This window comes from Xyrauchen texanus, chromosome 32 (genome assembly GCF_025860055.1).
Source record: "Xyrauchen texanus isolate HMW12.3.18 chromosome 32, RBS_HiC_50CHRs, whole genome shotgun sequence".
Classification (NCBI taxonomy): Eukaryota; Metazoa; Chordata; class Actinopteri; order Cypriniformes; family Catostomidae; genus Xyrauchen; species Xyrauchen texanus.
In genome coordinates, this window is record NC_068307.1 from 3380001 (window position 1) to 3400294 (window position 20294).

The window sequence follows — 20294 nt, forward strand, 5'->3', positions numbered from 1 at the left end:
CTGCTTGGGCAAAATGCCTTGAAATAACTCTATGAACTGATAAATTATAAAAAAAATGGGATTTGAGGTAAAAGAGTGAGCACACAGGACATTCCCGCTGAATGGATACATTTCAAAAAACACTTTAATTTGCTCATAATTTAAAATGCATTGTTACCTTTTTTCCCAGAATCACAAACGACTCATTCAATGGTCCGTTCTAAAGCATTCATTCTAAACTCCGCCTTTCAGAGAGCATACTCTGCTCTGATTGGTCCATTCTGATGTGTTCATTCTAAACCCTGCCTTTCAGAGAGCATACTCTGCTCTGATTGGTCCATTCTGATGTGTTCATTCTAAACCCTGCCTTTCAGAGAGCATACTCTGCTCTGATTGGTCCGTTCTGATGCGTTCATTCTAAACTCCGCCTTTCAGAGAGCATACTCTGCTCTGATTGGTCCGTTCTGATGCGTTCATTCTAAACTCCGCCTTTCATAGAACATACTCTGATCTGATCGGTCCGTTCTGATGCGTTCATTCTAAACTCCGCCTTTCAGAGAGCATACTCTGCTCTGATTGGTCCGTTCTGATGCGTTCATTCTAAACTCCGCCTTTCAGAGAACATACTCTGATCTGATCGGTCCGTTCTGATGTGTTCATTCTAAACTCCGCCTTTCAGAGAACATACTCTGATCTGATCGGTCCGTTCTGATGCGTTCATTCTAAACTCCGCCTTTCAGAGAGCATACTCTGCTCTGATTGGTCCATTCTGATGCGTTCATTCTAAACTCCACCTTTCAGAGAGCATACTCTGCTCTGATTGGTCCATTCTGATGCGTTCATTCTAAACTCCGCCTTTCAGAGAACATACTCTGCTCTGATTGGTCCATTCTAAAGCATTCATTCAAAACTCCGCCTTTCAGAGAGCACACTCTGATCTGATTGGTCCGTTCTAAAGCATTCATTCTAAACTCCGCCTTTTAGAGAGCATACTCTGCTCTGATTGGTCCGCCATTTGTCGTGCACTTTGATTTATGAAACTTTGCAGACTTTTTTACATACTCAAACAGCTATGAAACACACTACATGAAAGGTAATATTTGAAAAACCATAATAGGTGCTCTTTACGTTTATGGGTTTTTAAGAAAAATAAGTTCAAGGAACATCGGTATTTGAATTATGAGCCCAAAACATGACATTTCAAGTAATGTTTACTTAAGACAACTTTTACGACAAGATTTTTCCCAGTAATGACAACATTAGTGTTTACAGTGCTGGGTGTAAATATAGATCTGCTGTGGGGTCCAAAGTCTGAGAACATTAGTGAAAATGCTTCTCTTTAGCATTTTTCAAATGGATTAAATTTGGTTTCATTACAAATTATAGGCTATTATCAGCTTATCAATTTGAATAAATCTGGTATGTCTTCCTTTGCTTTAATGAGAGCATACGTTTGAGCTGGTATAGACTGAATGAAGAGCATCTTGTATGACTTTTTGTACAAATGAGTGAACATCAGTCAGTCACAAAATTGCTTACTGTACAATTTGATTAGTGACATAGAAGTAGTACAGAATATAAATATATGAATTTTATAATTTTTACAAAATTTTCAATAGTCGTTATGCTGATATGCTAACTCTTTGCTAAAGATACAAAGTCTGTTATATTCATCAGTTGTCTTGTATTTACTGTCTAGGTTGTAGTTTTATGTATACGGATGAGCCAAAACATTATGACCACTTACAGGTGAAGCGAATAACATTTATCAGCTCCTAACAAGGCCAAGTGTCAAGGTCTGGGTAGATTAGATGATAAGCAAACAATCAGTTCTTGTAGTCAATGTGTTGAATGCTGGAGAAATGGACCTGAGTGACTTTGACAAGGGCCAAATTGTTATGACCAGACAACTGGGTCAGAGCATCTCTTAAATGGCAAGGCTTGTGGGGTGCTCCCGGTCAGCTGTTGTGAGTGTACAATTGGCACTCGAGCATTGGTACTGGACCTTGGAGAAGTAGAAAAAGGTTGTCTGGTCCGATGAGTCCAATTTTATTTTACAGCACGTGTACGGCCGTGTATATGTGCGCCATTTACCTGGGTAAGTGATGGCACCAGGATGCACTGTGGGAAGATGACGAGCAGGTGGAGGGAGAGTGATGCTCTGGGCAATGTTCTACTGGGAAACCCTTGGTCTATTCATGTGGACGTCAATTTGACATGTGCCACCTACCCAAACATCATTGCAGACCAGGTACACCCCTTCATGGCAATGGTATTCCCTGATGGCCTCTTTCAGCAGGATAATGCGTCCTGCACACATTGTTCAGGAATGGTTTGAGGAACATGATGAAGAGTTCAAGGTGTTGTCCTGGCCTCCAAATTCCCCAGATCTCAATCTGATTGAGCATCTGTGGGATGTGCTGGACTAAGAAGTCCGATCCATGGCGGCTCCACCTCGCAACTTACAGGACTTGAAAGATCTGCTGCTACTGTCTTGGTGCCAGATACCACAGGACACCTTGAGGGGTCTTGCAGAGTCCATGCCTCGACGGGTCAGTGCTGTTTTGGTGGCACGTAGAGGACCAACAGCATATTAGGCAGGTAGTCATAATGTTTTGGCTCATTGCTCAGTGTATATTTGTCTACTGGACTAAACCTATTGCTGGTGCTTCTGTTTAAACTTCATTCCAATCGTTGCATGTAAAGGGTCAATGATACATTTTCAACTTCTATTTTTACAACATTTACAACTCTATTGCATTAGATATTGTGTTAGATTTTCACATTACGCGAACCCAGTTGTTTTACTGTTACTAATATGTGCAGAATTCATGGCCAGTTGGGTGTTCCTAGATGTTTTTAGAAATACTAATGTGCATTTAAATATGTCTTCACAGTTACTGGTCCACTAACAGAATCGCAAATAGCATATGTAACAAGAGAAACCCTTCAGGTAAGCCATTTTACAGGACTTTGTTTTGACAGACACCGCAATCTACTGTGACCATTAAGCTGCTTTTGAATTTTTAATGTTAAACGTGTTGACAGATATGTCAGACTACTGGTTCGGTCTTTAAAAGACAATGATTTTGGATTACAATGATGATGTTTAGTCTAATAAATGTTTTTTGGCTTAACACACAGGGTTTATATTACCTGCACAACAAAGGAAAGATGCATCGAGACATAAAGGTACTGTCAGTTTCTTTCCGATTGATTCCAGATTTTGTGTCATCCAAATGAGAGACAATTTTGAGTGGCAAGGAATTTGACTGTTTATGTCATTCTCAAATGCCCAAAACATTTTGAGTGACAGCGCAAAATCCCATTGCTATTTTGGGATAAGTATCATTTGAGAATTTTATTATGGATTTTGGCTGTCTGTAATTAGTCATTGTTATGTAGATGCCTCAAGGAATTCAATTCATAGATATAGTGGCAATAAAAAGTATGTGAACCCTTTGGAATTAGCTGTTTTTTGCATTACTTGGTCGCAAGTATAGACAAGCACTAATGTGCTTAAACTAACAACACAGAACATTGAAATATTTCATGTCTTTATTGAACATATCCAATTAAACATTCACAGTGTTGTGGAAAAAGTAAGTGAACCCTTGGATTTAATAACTGGTTGATCCTCCTTTGGCAGCAATAACCCAAAACCAGCATTTCGGGTAGCTGCGATATTTTGAACCATTCTTCCTTACAGAACTGCTTCAGCTCAGACATATTCTCAGGATGGCTGGTGTGACCGGCTCTCTTGAGGTCATTCCACAGCATCTCTATTGGGTTAAGGTCTGGGCTCTGACTCGGACTCTCGAAAAGGTGGATTTTCTTTTTTTTTAAGCCATTCTGTCGTGGTGGATTTACTTCGATGTTTAGGGTGATTGTTCTGCTGCATCACCCAACTTCTACCGAGCTTCTGTTGGCACACATCCACCCTGGCATTGTCCTGTAGGATATCTTGGAAAACTTGGTTAACTCATTTTTCCATCGATGATGGCAAGCGGTCCAGGCCCTAAAGCAGCAAAGCACCCCCAAATCATGATGCTCCCGCCACCGTACTTCACAGTTAGGATGATGTTTTCATATTGGTATGCAGTGCCCTTTTTATGCCTTACATATTGGTGTGTATTCTTCCCAGCAATTCAATCCACAAAATGTTCCCAGTAGCTTAGTGGAGTGTCAATGTGGTCTTTGGAAAATTTCAGGTGCGCAGGAATGTTTTTGGTGGAAAGCAGCGGTTTCCTTCGTAGTGTCCTGCCATGGACACCATTGCTGTTTAGTAGACTCATGAAAAGAGATGTTAACCAGTTTAAATGATTCCTTCAATCTTTAGCTGTAACTCTAGGGTACTTTTTTACCTCATCGAGCATTCTGCGGTGTGCCCTTTGAGTCATCTTGGCTGGACGGCCACTTCTAGGGAGAGTACCTATAGTACTAAAGCGTCTAACTGTGGACAGATGAATATTTAAACTCTTCGAGATAACTTTGAAACCATTGCCAGCTTTATGCTAAGCAACAATTATTAATCGTAGGTCTTCTGAGATCTCTTTTTTGCGAGGCATGGTTCACGTCAGCAGATGCTTCGTGTGAATAGCAATAACTCAAAATGTTTGAGTGCTTTTTATAAGCCAAAGTAGCTTTAACCCACACCTCCATTCTCCTTTTACTAATTGGATGCCAGGTTGGACTATTCCTAACTCTAACTAGGCTTTGTTGATGTCATTATGGTTCACATACTTTTTCCAGCCTACACTGTGAATGTTTGAATGATGTATTCAATATTTACAAGAACAATTCAATAATTTGTGTGTTATTAGTTCAAATAGATTGTGTTTGTTCATTATCGTAACTTAGATGAAGAAGGGGTCATATACTTTTTATTGCCACTGTATGTTTCGCCTTAATAAAATGTATAAATATTTGAAGCATTCCTACTTTTGGTGAAGCACATGTATTATGGGCAGGGCAGTTCAATCAACAATTTGTTTATAACCCTGCTGAAAAAAACAGCTTGAACCTGCCTAAAATGTTTAGTCTTAACTGGTATAAGCTCTTCGGCCATTGACAAGTGCTCAAAACCCCTCTTAAACCAGCATGCAAACCAGCCTGACCAGGCATGAAGGACCAGCTAAAACCACCAAACAAGCTTAGGCTGGTTTAAAATAGTTTTAATTTTTTCACCAGGGTATTTTACTCCCCAAATTGACTTTTACTATTCTCATTGTTTTCAATGAGGATTCCCATGACCGTAACAGTCATTTGTACTGTATTACAATAAAACATTACATTAAAACCAATGGAGTAAACCCTGTCCCTAAACCTAACCTTACCTGAAATACTAACCCTAACCCTACAACTAAACCTTCACGTATGTCAACCTCAGTAGCAGCAAATGTTATCTTGTGAGGATTTTTCCCAAACATGTAGTAACACATTAAATGTTAGTACATAGTATTTAAAGATACCTAAAATAAAGTGGAACCAAAAATCAGTTTCTTTTGAGTTTGGTGTCAAATCAGGTCAATCACTCTATACAACCTGCATTCCTAAATCTGTGTGCAAAAGACCCTTAAAGGAAGCGCCTTAGTACTTTTTAATGGTGATTTGTTCAAGCCAATCACGCAATCACAAGTAAAGCAAGAGAAATGTGTTACCTGGCGAGAATGAGGTGTAATTAGTATGAGTCAGATGCTTCTTTCAGATCTGTGATCAAAGTCGAGAGCAGGTGTTGAAAGAGAGCGATTTTAAAGAAAAAAGATGAAACGCAAAAAATCAGTCAGGTCCATTTTTACACGTTTCATATCTTCAAAACATGTCATATAATCTTCCTTACGTTTTCCTTTCATTTGTGGTCTTGCATTTGAAATAGGGGGCCAATATTTTATTGACGGACAACGGTTATGTCAAGCTAGGTAAGAAGACGACAGACTGTTTTCACTTTGTTTGATAGATGCATGCTGTAACATGTTGTGTCATCGACTGTTGAGTGTTAATTGTGTTGTGTTGGTAACTGAGACTCATGTTTTCATGTTCGATTTGCTGTGGCGTTACACAGCTCTCAAATGTCATAGTTCATGAGGTGTGCATGATTAAAAATGTCTTGAATGAGAGAGTGAAACCGTAGTAAAAGTGTTGTCAACTGTCTTCTCCTTTCGCAGCTGATTTTGGTGTATCGGCACAGATCACGGCCACACTAGCTAAAAGGAAATCTTTCATTGGGACTCCTTATTGGTATGCACCATTTTTGTTTTGTTTAGTTTTTCTCTGCATTTGTTGTGACCCATACACAAGTCCAGCCAGCATACATGCACGCAGTTAACACTTTAGCTTATCACTTAACACTTAAACCTATCATCCAGATGACGATTGGTCCTTGTTATTTGTCAGCTACACAAATAAGCATTTTGCTTCAGTGGTGACATTAAATTGTATGTGTATAAATCTTTCCACGGCTTAAAATAACACGCAAGCGGGACGTGTTCATGAATATTATGAGTGATGTTGTGGTTTGTAACTCGTGCTAACAGGATGGCCCCAGAGGTGGCGGCCGTGGAGAGGAAAGGAGGCTACAATCACCTGTGTGACATCTGGGCTGTTGGCATCACTGCCATTGAACTAGCCGAACTACAGCCTCCCATGTTTGACCTTCATCCGATGAGGTCAGAGTTTATAACAGCAGTGTGGATCTGTTGCAAAAGTACCGTGATGCAATGATGGTATTAGATAGTATTTTGATGCTACTTAAATGGTAGGTACTTTAAATTTGGGGAGTAACTGACTAAATGTAACATGCAAGTACTTGTAATTAAATTGTGTTACATTTTTAAATGTGTGTGATCAAATTAGAGTTACTTTTCATTAATTAAATGGTAAATGTTCTGCACTTATATAGCGCCTTTTTAACCTTAGCGGTATTCAAAGCGCATTACACTGCGTCTCATTCACCCATTCACTCACCAATGATGGCAGAGCTGCTATGTAAGGTGCTAGCCTGCCATTGGGAGCAACTTGGGGTTCAGTGTCTTGCCCAAGGACACTTCGGCATGTGGTCTTGTGTGGGCCGGGAATCGAACCACCAACCCTACGATTAGTGGCCGGCCCGCTCTACCAAGTGAGCCGGAGAATGAAAGCATGAAGCGATTTGATTAGTTCAGATGATTTAATTTAGCAAATTTTTCTCCTCCAAGGCACATTGTTATGCTTGTGATGACACCTACACGTTTTTCTGTCTGCAGAGCTCTGTTTTTGATGACGAAAAGCAACTTTCAACCCCCCAAATTAAAAGACAAAGTTAAATGGTAAGTGTCAAATCTTTAAAACCAAGAGTGACTGCGATGATTTTAAGTCTCAGTTTTATATGCCGTTATTAAAATGTATTCCTTAACATGATTTTAATTCCATTAATAACTTTGAAATTGGGTGTAAGCGCTCTCATTTGGCCTAGACGGTCGCTTTTATGAATTCTGATAAGGTTGGACTTGACATTCTCTTATCTGGACTGATTATGAATCTGGTCAGGTCATCTGCTGAATACGTTCTTCTCTATTATCTTGCAGCTCGGTTAAATCAAATGAGTTTAATTACATTTAGAGTTAACACAGCGTAACTCTGGGTTGCAATGCATGTTATGTATGAGATTTATAGAGAGACCCCTTTCTGTTCTCAAGGACTAATAATTGCCACAATTTTGTGAAATTGGCATTGACGAAAAATCCAAAGAAAAGGCCTCCAGCTGACAAGTTATTGCAGGTGAGCATCTTATAATTTCTCAACATGTTATATTCCAAATGTATATTATTAGATAGACAAATATCTATCTATCTATCTATCTATCTATCTATCTATCTATCTATCTATCTATCTATCTATCTATCTATCTATCTATCTATCTATCTATCTATCTATCTATCTATCTATCTATCTATCTATCTATCTATCTATCTATCCTGTACATGTCTGTCTGTCTGTCTTGTCTACCTACTGCTATCTATCTGTCTATCTATCTATCTATCTGTCTGTCTATGTATCTATCTATCTATCTATCTATCTGTCTATCTATCTATCTATCTGTATCTGTCTGTCTCTATCTATCTTATCTATCTTATCTATCTGTATCTATCTGTCTATCTGTCTGTCTGTCTGTCTGTCTGTCTGTCTGTCTGTCTATCTATCTATCTATCTATCTATCTATCCTGTACATGTCTGTCTGTCATCTACTGTACATGTCTGTCTGTCTGTCATCCACTGTACATGTCTGTCTGTCTGTCATCTACTGTACATGTCTGTCTGTCTGTCATCTACTGAAATAAGAAATAAGAAAACTCTTACCAAATTTTATGCCATAATATGTATAGCTACAACTATAATAGAATATTAACAACTATTTCAGATGTTACATTATGAGGGATTTTCTGTACTCCCACATTTTGGATTTTGGGGTCAGTTTTGGTGCTTAATTTCTGACCCTGACCAGCTCTCGTCGTTAAAGTGGCATCACTATAATACCCATTTCCTCAAGCGTCCATCCATCCTCGCTTGATTTCTAATGTATTCTTTCCTGTCCTTTGAAGTTGTTCTGTTCTCTATCTATCTGTCTATCTATCATCTACTGTATCTGTCTGTCTCTATCTATCTTATCTATCTTATCTATCTTATCTATCTGTCTATCTGTCTGTCTGTCTGTCTGTCTGTCTGTCTGTCTGTCTGTCTGTCTGTCTATCTATCTATCTATCTATCTATCTATCTATCTATCTATCTATCTGTCTGTCTGTCTGTCTGTCTGTCTGTCTGTCTGTCTGTCTGTCTGTCTGTCTGTCTGTCTTGATCTATCTATCTATCTATCTATCTATCTATCTATCTATCTATCTATCTATCTATCTATCTATCTATCTATCTATCTATCTATCTATCTATCTATCTATCTATCTATCTATCTATCTATCTATCCTGTACATGTCTGTCTGTCTGTTTGTCACCTACTGTACCTATCTGTCTGTCTCTATCTATCTGTCTGTCTTGTTCTGTTATCTATCTATCTGTCTGTCTGTCTGTCTGTCTGTCTGTCTGTCTGTCTGTCTGTCTGTCTGTCTATCTATCTATCTATCTATCTATCTATCTATCTATCTATCTATCTATCTATCTATCTATCTATCTATCTATCTATCTATCTATCTATCTATCTATCTATCTATCCTGTACATGTCTGTCTGTCTGTCATCTACTGTACATATCTATCTATCTCTTTTAGACAGACTTTGTCTCGCCAACATAAAAGTTGGTCTTGTCAATCTTTACCCATCTAGTTATTTTTGCAGTTCCATTTGGTTTCACTAGTGGCGCTGAAGTTACACACTTCATCTTCAGTATTATTTTCAAGTAGTCAAATGAACAAGCCTTTAATAATGAAACACAAATGTGATATCTTCAATGTACATTTACCATCTTGCATCGGCATGTCAACCATTTCTACCCAGCATCCCTTTGTGTCCCAACCGTTGAGTCGTACATTGGCGATAGAGCTCCTTGATAAGGCCAACAACCCCGACCACTCGTCCTACACAGACCTTGATGATGATGATCCAGATCCTGAGGTACAGTACTGTATATCTCCCAGTGTGATTCTCCAACTATCACTTCAGGAATGAAGTCTGGCCCCTTTGGGACTATTATTCACAAACAGAGCACAGAAAAGTCCAGCTAATGGAACTGATGCTTCCTTTCAGAGGAGTGAGTTTCATGAGCGGGCACATCAGTTTGAAGAGCCTCGTGAGATCGACAACAGCTTTAGTTGTTTGCTATGTCAGCCAATTTATTGAGGTTATATTTTTAAATGGTTTACTTTCACTACTATTAGACCGTAACAGTTGTTGTTATGGCAGTAATTCATTTTGATTGTGTGTAAAGACAGGATTACTTTTTCTTTTTCTCAGTCTGACAGTGAAAATACTAATTTATAGAAGGCTGTTGATGCCACGCATTTTATCTCTGATTCAACTTTTCCTCCAAAATGTTAACGGTTCTCATGCCGGAGCTGGTTTTAAGCTAAAGAAATAAGAAAACTCTTACCATATTTTATGCCGTAATATGTATAGCTACAACTATAATAGAATATTAACAACTATTTCAGATGTTACATTATGAGGGATTTTCTGTACTCCCACATTTTGGATTTTGGGGTCAGATTTGGTGCTTAATTTCTGACCCTGACCAGCTCTCGTCGTTAAAGTGGCATCACTATAATACCCATTTCCTCAAGCGTCCATCCATCCTCGCTTGATTTCTAATGTATTCTTTCCTGTCCTTTGAAGTTTAAATACAGAGGCTTGTTTTTACCCGTGTCTCCTCTCTCCCGGAGAGTGTTTGCAGCTCGAGGAAAGGTACCAGGACTGCTTGTTTGAGTGTGTTTAATCCTCTCATAAGGTGCATTGCATCGTCTGGAAATGTTTTGAATGAGTGTTTATTTGTTAGATTGTGTGTTGATGACAGGCATGGTGTGTCTCAGCTCATTCAAGGGGATGCATTTATGCTACGTTTTTAATAGCCGAGTCAAATTTGTTTGTGCATGTGGTTTGTTTTCTTCTTTGTGTGTGTGTGTGTGTGTGTGTGTGTGTGTGTGTGTGTGTGTGTGTGTGTGTGAGAGTGTTACAGATGTTTTAGGAAGTTTGCCACTCTTATGTGTTGATCCCTAAAGGAGTCAGTTTCGGAAACGGAAGCTCACTTTCAAAGCTGTTTTTAGATGTGTTACCAACAGATCTTTGTCTGGCTTTTGTTTATGCTGAGATCTGCTTCAAGGTTTCCTTCAAAACATCAATATCAATGAAATTGTATTTAAATTTAACCATGCAAATTAATTTTTCATTTTACGTTGAATCTCATGCAAACCCCTCAAGAACATGTCCAGGTCACATTTTTTATTTTAGTAATGAAATTTTGCTAAATGAAGCCTATTTTGGGAACCATTACTGTGTTTTGCATTGCCATGTTATTTTCAACTTTTGTCAACTCATGCACATCCCGCCCCGAAATCCTCATTAGCATAATGCATCCAGATGTTTCACTTTTAAGTTTGTTTGTAATTCTCATTAATCTCATTTTGTAATGCAGTATTGAAAACCATTTGGTGCAAACAGAATTATTATTTTTAATTCATTAAAATCAAAGGCAAATCTGCACATATGTATTATATACAGTAAGTGTAGAGCGGAGGAGGGCAGGGCCGGGCTGGAACAAGCACGCCTGGTCCCCAATCAGCCTGATGGGAGCACGCGAGGAATTACGGCGGCCAGGGAGATGCAGTCTCCACTCGCCTCGTGGACGGCGGCCGTTCTCCGTGGTTGGGCTACTCGGTCCCCCGGCGGATGGCAGCGGCACTCCCCTGGGTGGAAGGCAGTGTCGAGGACTCTCTTTCTCGAACTGTCATCACCGGCCGCCTTTATCCCTCGCGCACCCCCATCAGGCTGATTGGGGACTGGGCGTGCGTTGTTCCACCCCTGCACCGCCCTCCTCCGCTCTACAATAAATATAGCATTTTATATAATAATAATAATAATAATGACATAATTGTTTGCATATTCAATAATATATTAAATTAAATTAAATTTAGCAATTTAGTTTGTCAAACTGTCCCAGATAGATTTATTATAAGGACTTTTCTAAGTACTCTTTTGGAGCATCTCACTTTGGTTGCGTTCCATCATAAACACTGCGTTTTTAGGTCACTTTTTCATGCTGTTTAGTGTGGTTTCATCATGGCTAGTGTGGTTTGTTGTCTATACAGCTGGAGTTTTGCTTACTGCCCCCTGCTGATAATAGGTGGTACTTCAAGCTTGAATGGCTCCGATGGCAGGAATATTCCTTATTACAGTCCAGGGATGTGATTCATTTCGTTAATTAGTTGTATTTTTTTAAATGCTATATTTTTATAGAATGAATCGCACTAGATTATTTTAGGAAGCACTATTAATATTTTACCTCGCCATTGTTCTATGTGCTCCAGTTCAACTAAGTGTGGTGTGATAGAATATTCACAGACGAGGGAAGAGCGTAGTGTATGGCATGCTGTCTATTTCTGTTTCAGAGCCCCGCTGTGTCCTTGTTGTCTGAAGGTCGTACTTCTGTTCCTCTTTCTTATCTCTCTCCATCACATCTACTTCAGTCCAGCTGGTGTGAAACTGGATTGAAGGATGTCCTTCAGCAACCGTTTTGTTTCATGGGCCTGTCAGGACAGCCCTGTCTCAGATGTCTCTTAATGCATGTGTTTAAATACCTACAGCAAAGTCTCAAAGCCAAATTACCTGGGGCGGCCACAGGTCAGGTGGGGTCAGTTATTAATGCATGGTTGGGCATACCTTTTCGGAGTTAAGCGACTAATTTATCCCTCATACCCAACATTCTGTGTTTTGCTAATTAAAGGCGTACTCAGATAAAAGAATGACAGCAAACCTTTGCGGATAGTCATCAGGGGCTCTGCTGTCGGACGTCCAGTAGGCCGTAATGATTTTCTCTTGGGCTGCAGTGAGACAGGACAGCAGCGTCAGACAGATAGGGATTCAAAGGGTCACCGTCATGACCCCTGCTGTTATTAGTGATGCCTGGCATGTATTTTTAGCCTCCAGTATTTGCCCTCTACTGAGTCTCAGCTGATGGCACTGAGTGATAATTGAAGTGTAAGCATTTAAGCTGCTCCTGTCTTAAATGTATTGATGTGTGCTGATGTTGCTGACGGTGTGTTTTTATCTTAACTGGGCCTCTGATCTGCTTAGAATGGCGCACTAATATGCTAGCTATCGACTGAACACATATACATTCTGGACTGTTTTTGGTTTAATGTTGTTTACGTACAAAACGATTCAACAGAACATGCCAAATACGATTCCTTGGAAGTGGTGGACCGATATTGTTTTTTCAATGGCAAATACAGATATCGAAAGAGTTCTATCTAAAGGTTGCCCAGTTTTTGATATAGTGCTAAATCTCTGATGTACTATAAATATATACATACAGTGCATTCAGAAAGTATTCAGACCCCTTAATTTTTTTCACATATTACACCCCATAATGACAAAGCAAAAACCAGATATTTGATAACTTGGAAAACTGAAATATTACATTTGATGTAAGTATTCAGACCCTTTACTCTGACTCTTGAAATTTAGCTCAGGTGCATCCCATTTCTCTGGATAATTTTTGAGATGTTTCTACACTTTGATTGGAGTGCACCTGTGGCAAATTCAATTGATTGGACATGATCGGGAAAGGTACACACCTGTCTATATAATAAGCCTCGCAGCTGAAAATGCATATCAGAGCAAAACTCTAGCCATGGGGTCAAAGGAACTTCCCTCAGAGACAGGATTGTGTCGAGGCACAGATCTGGGGAAGGCTACAAAAAAGTTTGGCTGCATTAAATGTTCCCAAGAGCACATTGGCCTCCATAATTCTCAAATGGAAGACGTTTGGAACAACCAGGACTCTTCCTAGGGCTGGCTGCCTTGCCAAACTGATTAATCGGGTAAGAGAGGTGACCAAGAACCTGATGGTCACTCTGGTTGAGCTCTAGAGATCATGTGTGGAGATGGGAGAAACTTGCAGAAGGACGACCATCACTGCAACACTCCACCGATCTGGGCTTTATGGCAGAGTGGCCAGACGGAAGCCTCTCCTCAGTGCAAGACACATAAAAAAGCACCTAAATTACTTTCATACTGTGAGAAACAAGATTATCTGGTCTGATGAAACCAAGGTTGAACTGTGTGGCCTCAATTCCAAGCCTCATGTCTGGAGGAAACCAGGCACCGCTCATCACCTGCGCAATAACATCCCAATGGTGAAACATGGTGGTGGTACCATCATGCTGTTGGGGTGTTTTTCAACAGCAGGGACTTGGGGACTGGTCAGGGTTGAAGGAAAGCTGAACGCAGCAAAATACAGAGATATCCTTAATGAAAACCTGGTCCAGAGCGCTCAGGACCTCAGACTGGGCCAACGGTTCACCTTCCAACAGGACAATGACCCTAAGCAAACAGCCAAGACAACGCAAGAGTGGCTACGGGACAACTCTGTGAATGTCCTTGAGTGGCCCAACCAGAGCCCGGACTTGAACCCAATCGAACATCTCTGGAGAGACCTGAAAATGGCTGTCCACTGACGGTCCCCATTCAACCTGACAGACCTTGAGGGGATTTGCTGAGAAGAATGGTAGAAAATCCCCAAATCCAGATGGGCAAAGCTTGTCACATCATACCCAAAAAGACTTGACGCTATAATCGCTGCCAAAGGTGCTTCAACTAAGTACTAGGTTAAGGGTCTGTATGTCCATGTGATATTTCATTGTGTCTTTTTAATAAATGTTTAAAGTTATAAAAAATCTGATTTTTGCAGTGTGATAATGGGGTATGGAGTGTAGATTGATGTGGAAAAAATATATATAATTTAAAGTATTTTACCATAAGACTGCAACATAACAAAATGTGAAAAAAAAATGAAGGGGTCTGAATACTTTGAGTACTTAAAGTTTAATCATTGCAAAAAAAGTTATCAATTGGCAAGGAAGTAATATTTAATTTAAACAAAAAGATACAAACATAAACACACACAAAGCAGCTGCATGAGTCTCTCTCTCTCTTTCGAACTGCCGCATCCGGCTTATCTTTATCCCTCTCCTCGGTTGATTAGCCCGATTGGGGACCGGGTCTGCGCACTCACGGCCTGGCCCCGCCCTCCTCCTCGTCACAACATTATTACTATATTACTTAAAGGAATTGACTGGGTTCAAAACAAGTTAAGCTCAATCAACAGCATGTGTGGCAAGTCTGGGTTGTCTGAGGCACCTAAAATGGAAGTGAATGGGGGCCAATCCATAAACGTTAAAATACCACTAGACATAAACAATAGGTGTGTTAACATGATTTTAATGTGATGAAATTGCTTACTAACCTTTTCTGTGTAAAGTTATAGCCAATTTGACCAATTATAGCCAATCCGAAACCTTAAAACTGTACAAATAAAAATGTAAACAACTTTACAGCTCAATTAATTAATATTTAAGCGCTTTTATACAATTCTAAGCTTCACATTTCTGCCTTTTTAAACCTCCAAAAATTGGCCCCATTGTAAGTGCCTCACTGTAACCTCAATATTTGCTTTTTTTAAAGAAAAGGAGGGACCAGGAGGGATGCTCCTCTAATGAAAATTTATAAAGAGCATTTGTAAAGTTCAATACATCATGGTAGTTTTACTATTATTATTATTATTATTATTTATTTTATTTACTGAATTTAATTTCTGCTGAAGACATTAATGACAATTAAGGGGGAAACGTGCTTAAAATTGTCACAATGTGAAAACGATGACAAAATGCAAAATTTAGTAGTCATAAAAATAAGCTTCCTTGTTTTTATGTGAATATAATTAATTTATTTTATATGACCTGCACATTTCATGAGATTCACACAACTATTGCTGTTCCAGGTTCAATACAAGTTGAGCTCAATACATTTCTGCATTTTTAATAATAATATTGTTAATAGAAGTAATTTTGACGCGTACATCGATTATTTGAAAAAGAAGAACTTACAATGGAAGTCAATGTGGCCAGACCATAAACATTCAAATACGTTTCAGACTTATAGCCACAAGACGTAAACATTACTTATGTTTACATGATTTTACTGTGATAAAATTGCTACATCGCTACGGTTTACCATTACAAAATTGCAATATTAAATATGACCGCTTACTTAAACAGATAAGCTTAGCAAGCGTAAAAATGTAGTTAACAAGTATTAAGGTCATGTTTATGGACTTGCCCCATTAACTTCCATTGTAAGTGCTTTACTGTCACTGCGATTTGATTATATATTTTTAGAAATAAACAAGGGACGATGCTGTCAATTGAGCTTAACATGTATTGAACCCGGGTCATTTTTTAACTGCATGGAAAATCCCGATCGGCCTGATCAATATATTGGTCTTGACACTTAAACTGCAAAGTCTCAGAAATGTAACATTTTTTTGTATCCGTCATTGCTATTCTGAACAACCATATACTTTGGGAACCTTTTGTTTTTACACATTGTTATTTGCTGGTGTTTTATTTATTCGTTCTCTGCTTTTTTTAGCCTCCAGTGTCTGTTCCACATCGGATTCGTTCAGCGAGCCGTAACAGCCGGGAAGGAAAGACTCTGTCAGAGATTAACTGTGAGTGTTTGCTGGATTTTCCCTCTGGGCAGACCTGACAGTGCTCCTACTCTCCTGAGCACGCCCGACTCTCACTTCGTCAGTGAATAAATCTGTCTGCTGAAAAATAGCAGAAATTCTCACTCATGATCTGTCTGTCTTTATCTACTTTGTGTTGTGTATCATAACAGACATTTCTAGTGACTTGTACTGAGCCGACGTGCAAGCACATTATCAGTTTAATGCAGACTGCTCGTATGAATCATTTAATGATGTTTTAATAATGTCTGTTTCCTTTCAGTCGGTCTGGTGAAGTTTGATCCTCCTTTAACAACAGAGACGAAACCTCATCATGAGCCGGTGAGTACTTTCATATAACGTCTGTTCACTTGGAACCTTCATGTAATGGAGCGCAACAGTCCAGTTGCACAAGTAAAAATCTCCATTGAGAAATTGATTTATTCCATTGTCCTGTCACTACAATGACAACAATGACTTTAAATGACTAGTTTTATATTGTAGCATCATTTTTGTTACACTTATGTCATCCGCAGTGCTTCATGCTGTTGTTGTTCAATCCCTCGTAAAAGACAAAACACTGATTTTCCCAGATTGTAATTTTGCAAATCGTCTTTGCACTTGTTTGGTTCAAATCTTGACTTTAATCTCCATGGAAAAAATACCATGCACACAAGTACGTCATCCAATCAGAACACACTTCATGCTTCATTCAGTAGCTAAGCAAGAAAAATTATGTGAACCCTATCGATTGGTCAAAAGTTAACAACACACAAACAGTTATAATCTTTCATGACTTTATTGAAAACATCCCATTAAACATTCACAGTGCTGTGGACAAAGTAAGTGAACCCTTGGATTTAATGACTGGTCGATCCTCCTTTGGCAGCAATAACCTCAAACAAGCGTTTCTGGTACCTGCTGATTAGACCTGCGCAACGTTCAGAAGGAATTTTGGATCATTCTACATTTACATTTATGCATTTGGCAGACGCTTTTATCCAAAGCGACTTACAGTGCACTTATTACAGGGACAATCCCCCCGGAGCAACCTGGAGTTAAGTGTCTTGCTCAAGGACGCAAAGGTGGTGACTGTGGGGATCAAACCAGCAACCTTCTGATTACCAGTTATGTGCTTTAGCCCACTACGCCACCACCATTCCACATTCTTCCTTACAGAACTGCTTCAGCTCAGACATATACTTAGGATGTCCGGTGTGAACGGCTCTCTTGAGGTCATTCCACAGCATCTCTATTGGGTTAAGGTCCAGGCTCTGACTGGGACACTCCAGCAGGTGGATTTAAATTTTTTAAAGACATTCTGTAGTGGATTTACTTTGATGTTTCGGGTCATTGTCCTGCTGCATCACCCAACTTCTACTGAGCTTCAGTTGGTGCACAGCCACCCTGATATTAATATTGTCCTGTAGGATATCTTTATAAAATTATAATACATTTTCCCTTAATGATGGCAAGTGGTCCAGGTCCCGAAGCAGCAAAGCAGCCCCAAATCATGATGTTCCCTTCACCGTGCTTCACCGTTGGGATGATGTTTTCATGTTGTCATACATTGCCCATTTTATGCCATACATAGTGCTGCGTGTTCTTCCCAAACAATCCATCCTTTATTTCATCAGTCCACAAAAAATTTTCCCAGTGGCGTTGTGGAGTGTCAAAGTGGTCTTTGGCAAACTTCAGGAGTGCAGCAATGTTTCTGTCGGAAAGCAGCGACTTCCTTCAGGACACCATGCCTGTTTAATGTCATGAACAGCGATGTTAACCAGTTACAATGATACCTTCAAGTCTTCATCTGTCACTCGAGGGTTCATTTTTACCTCATCGAGCATTCTGCGGTGTGCCTTTTAGTCATCTTGGCTGGACGGCCACTTCTAGGGAGAATACCTATAGTACTAAAGCGTCTCTATTCATAGACAATTTGTCTAACTGTGGACAGATGAGTATCTAAGCTCTTCAAGATAAATGTGTAACCCATTCAAGATTTATGAAAAGTAACAATTCTTGATCGTAGATCTTCTAATATCTCTTTTTTTGCAAGGCATGGTCCACGTCAGCAGATATATTTGACTGCTTTTTTTTTTTAAGTCAAAGTAGCTTTAACCCACACCTCCAATCTTGTTTTATTAATTGGATCCCAGGTTTGCCAACTCCTGACTCTAGTTAGCTTTATTTGTCGTCTTTAGCCTAGGGGTTCACTTACATTTTCCACATCACTGTTAATGTTAAATGGGATGTGTTCAATAAAGACATTAAATATTATAATTGTTTGTGTGTTGTCAGCTCAAGCACATTGTGTTTGTCTATATTTGTGACTTTAATGAAGATGACCAATTAATGGAGAAAACCAACTAATTCCAAAGGGTTCACATACTTTTTCTTGCCACTGTAGCTACATCATAATCAGAGAAAACACTTTAAACCACCCAATCACTTCAAGCCTAATCTGAAACCACACTGCCTGCCTGCCATTCACAACACTTGTTATAACTGGACTCTTCTGAACAATCTTCCCTCTTTTGCCTCTTGAGTTACATAACTTTGTTTCTTATGTGCACCTAAATCCCTTGTCTCCTGACAGTCACTCATTTTCTCTTGCACCGTGTTTGACAGCTGTCAGACGTCTGTCTCACACTCTCACCACTGTGATAATTGAAAGGTTAGATGCAGCTTTCCGGGGCATCTAATCAATAAGGCTTTCTTTAACCAGCGTTGACTCATCTTTGTCTCATTGGAGCCGTCAGTGTTTCTCTTCTCATGTTGTTACTGTTTTTGTCATGCATTCATAAACCTGATCGTTTTTTTAACAGCAGGACATCAAATTAACATGATTCCCATTGTTGCTTTACGCTTATGATGTCATCTACTGAGCAAATCTGAATCCCCCTCGCTTGTTTGATTTTATTTTTATCTGTTGGATTCACATCACATTGTTTCTAAAGAAGCAGTCCATAATTGCTGCAACTGGCGGGCCTTTATGACATCATAATGAATTCATTTCAGACTATACATTCAAACTGTGTACAGCTGACCAGATCTTTATCTCTACTTGTATGGAAGAGGATATTTAGTAATGAGATGCCAATAATTCACTTATGGGCAATACTATAAAGTCAACATGAAACTGTATTCACAACCTCTTTTTCTTTTGTAATGTGACGTAATTGCAATGCAAACACGTGATTGAATTGTTTATTCCGACTCATAAATCTGGGTTACAATGAGGCATTTATAATAGAAGTCAATGGGGCTAATCCATATACATTAAAATACTCACTGTTTCATACGTATAGCAACAAGACGTAAACAATATGCATGTTAACATGATTTTAGAGTGATAAAATCACTAACTAACCTTTTCTGTGTAAAGTTATAACCAATTTGACAATTTAGTTGCCATGACGAAGTAACGCTGTAAATCCTAAAACACTTAAACGACTGTAACAACTTTACAGCTCAAATAATACACAAGTTGTAACAGAGCTGTAGTTTCTCATTTCTACCTTTTGGGGTTGCTCCAATACCAAAATATGGGCTTCGGTACGATACCAGCCCTGGTACCTCAGTATCGATACTGAATCGATACTATAATCAACAAATAAAAAGTCTCAGATTTGATATGAAATTACACAGAAAGTGACTTGATTGAAAGAACTGCATAAAGACTCACGGATACACATTATGCGTTTTCCGGATTCCATGTTAAAAGTTTTAATTAAATGTTATGATCAAATGGTGTTTAATCAAATTGATACATAGAGCTTGAATTAAATCTAAAAAAATATAAAATAATATATAACCCCAATTCCAAAAAAGTTGGTACAGTATAAAAAATGCTAATAATAACAAAAAAGAGTGACTTGTAAATTGTTTTCACCCTTTGCTATGTTGAAAGCACCACAACTACACATTATATGATGTTTTAACTTGTGAATTTCATTGTTTTTAATGTACAGTAATTTCAAATCCGATAAATGCAACACACTCCAGAAAAGTTGAAACGGGAAATTTAAGACTAATGACAATTTGCAGAGTTGGAATAACAAGACGATGTTAAACAGGTGAGGGAATCTTGTCATAGTATATAACATAACTCCAAA

The 20294-nt window shown here is 39.0% G+C and overlaps 1 protein-coding gene across 6 annotated transcripts in view; it reads left to right on the forward strand.

The window, feature by feature from the left end:
* Nucleotides 1-20294, forward strand: part of LOC127625801 (mitogen-activated protein kinase kinase kinase kinase 3-like) — a 105306-nt gene that overhangs the window by 47523 nt on the left and 37489 nt on the right. For all 6 annotated transcript variants that reach the window (XM_052101161.1, XM_052101163.1, XM_052101164.1 and 3 more), the window contains exons 5-14: nucleotides 2877-2932; nucleotides 3124-3171; nucleotides 5855-5897; nucleotides 6144-6216; nucleotides 6513-6644; nucleotides 7221-7283; nucleotides 7653-7734; nucleotides 9459-9575; nucleotides 16104-16182; nucleotides 16463-16521. In XM_052101161.1, the coding sequence (XP_051957121.1) occupies nucleotides 2877-2932; nucleotides 3124-3171; nucleotides 5855-5897; nucleotides 6144-6216; nucleotides 6513-6644; nucleotides 7221-7283; nucleotides 7653-7734; nucleotides 9459-9575; nucleotides 16104-16182; nucleotides 16463-16521 (752 nt within the window). The remainder of the gene's footprint in view (nucleotides 1-2876; nucleotides 2933-3123; nucleotides 3172-5854; nucleotides 5898-6143; nucleotides 6217-6512; nucleotides 6645-7220; nucleotides 7284-7652; nucleotides 7735-9458; nucleotides 9576-16103; nucleotides 16183-16462; nucleotides 16522-20294) is intronic.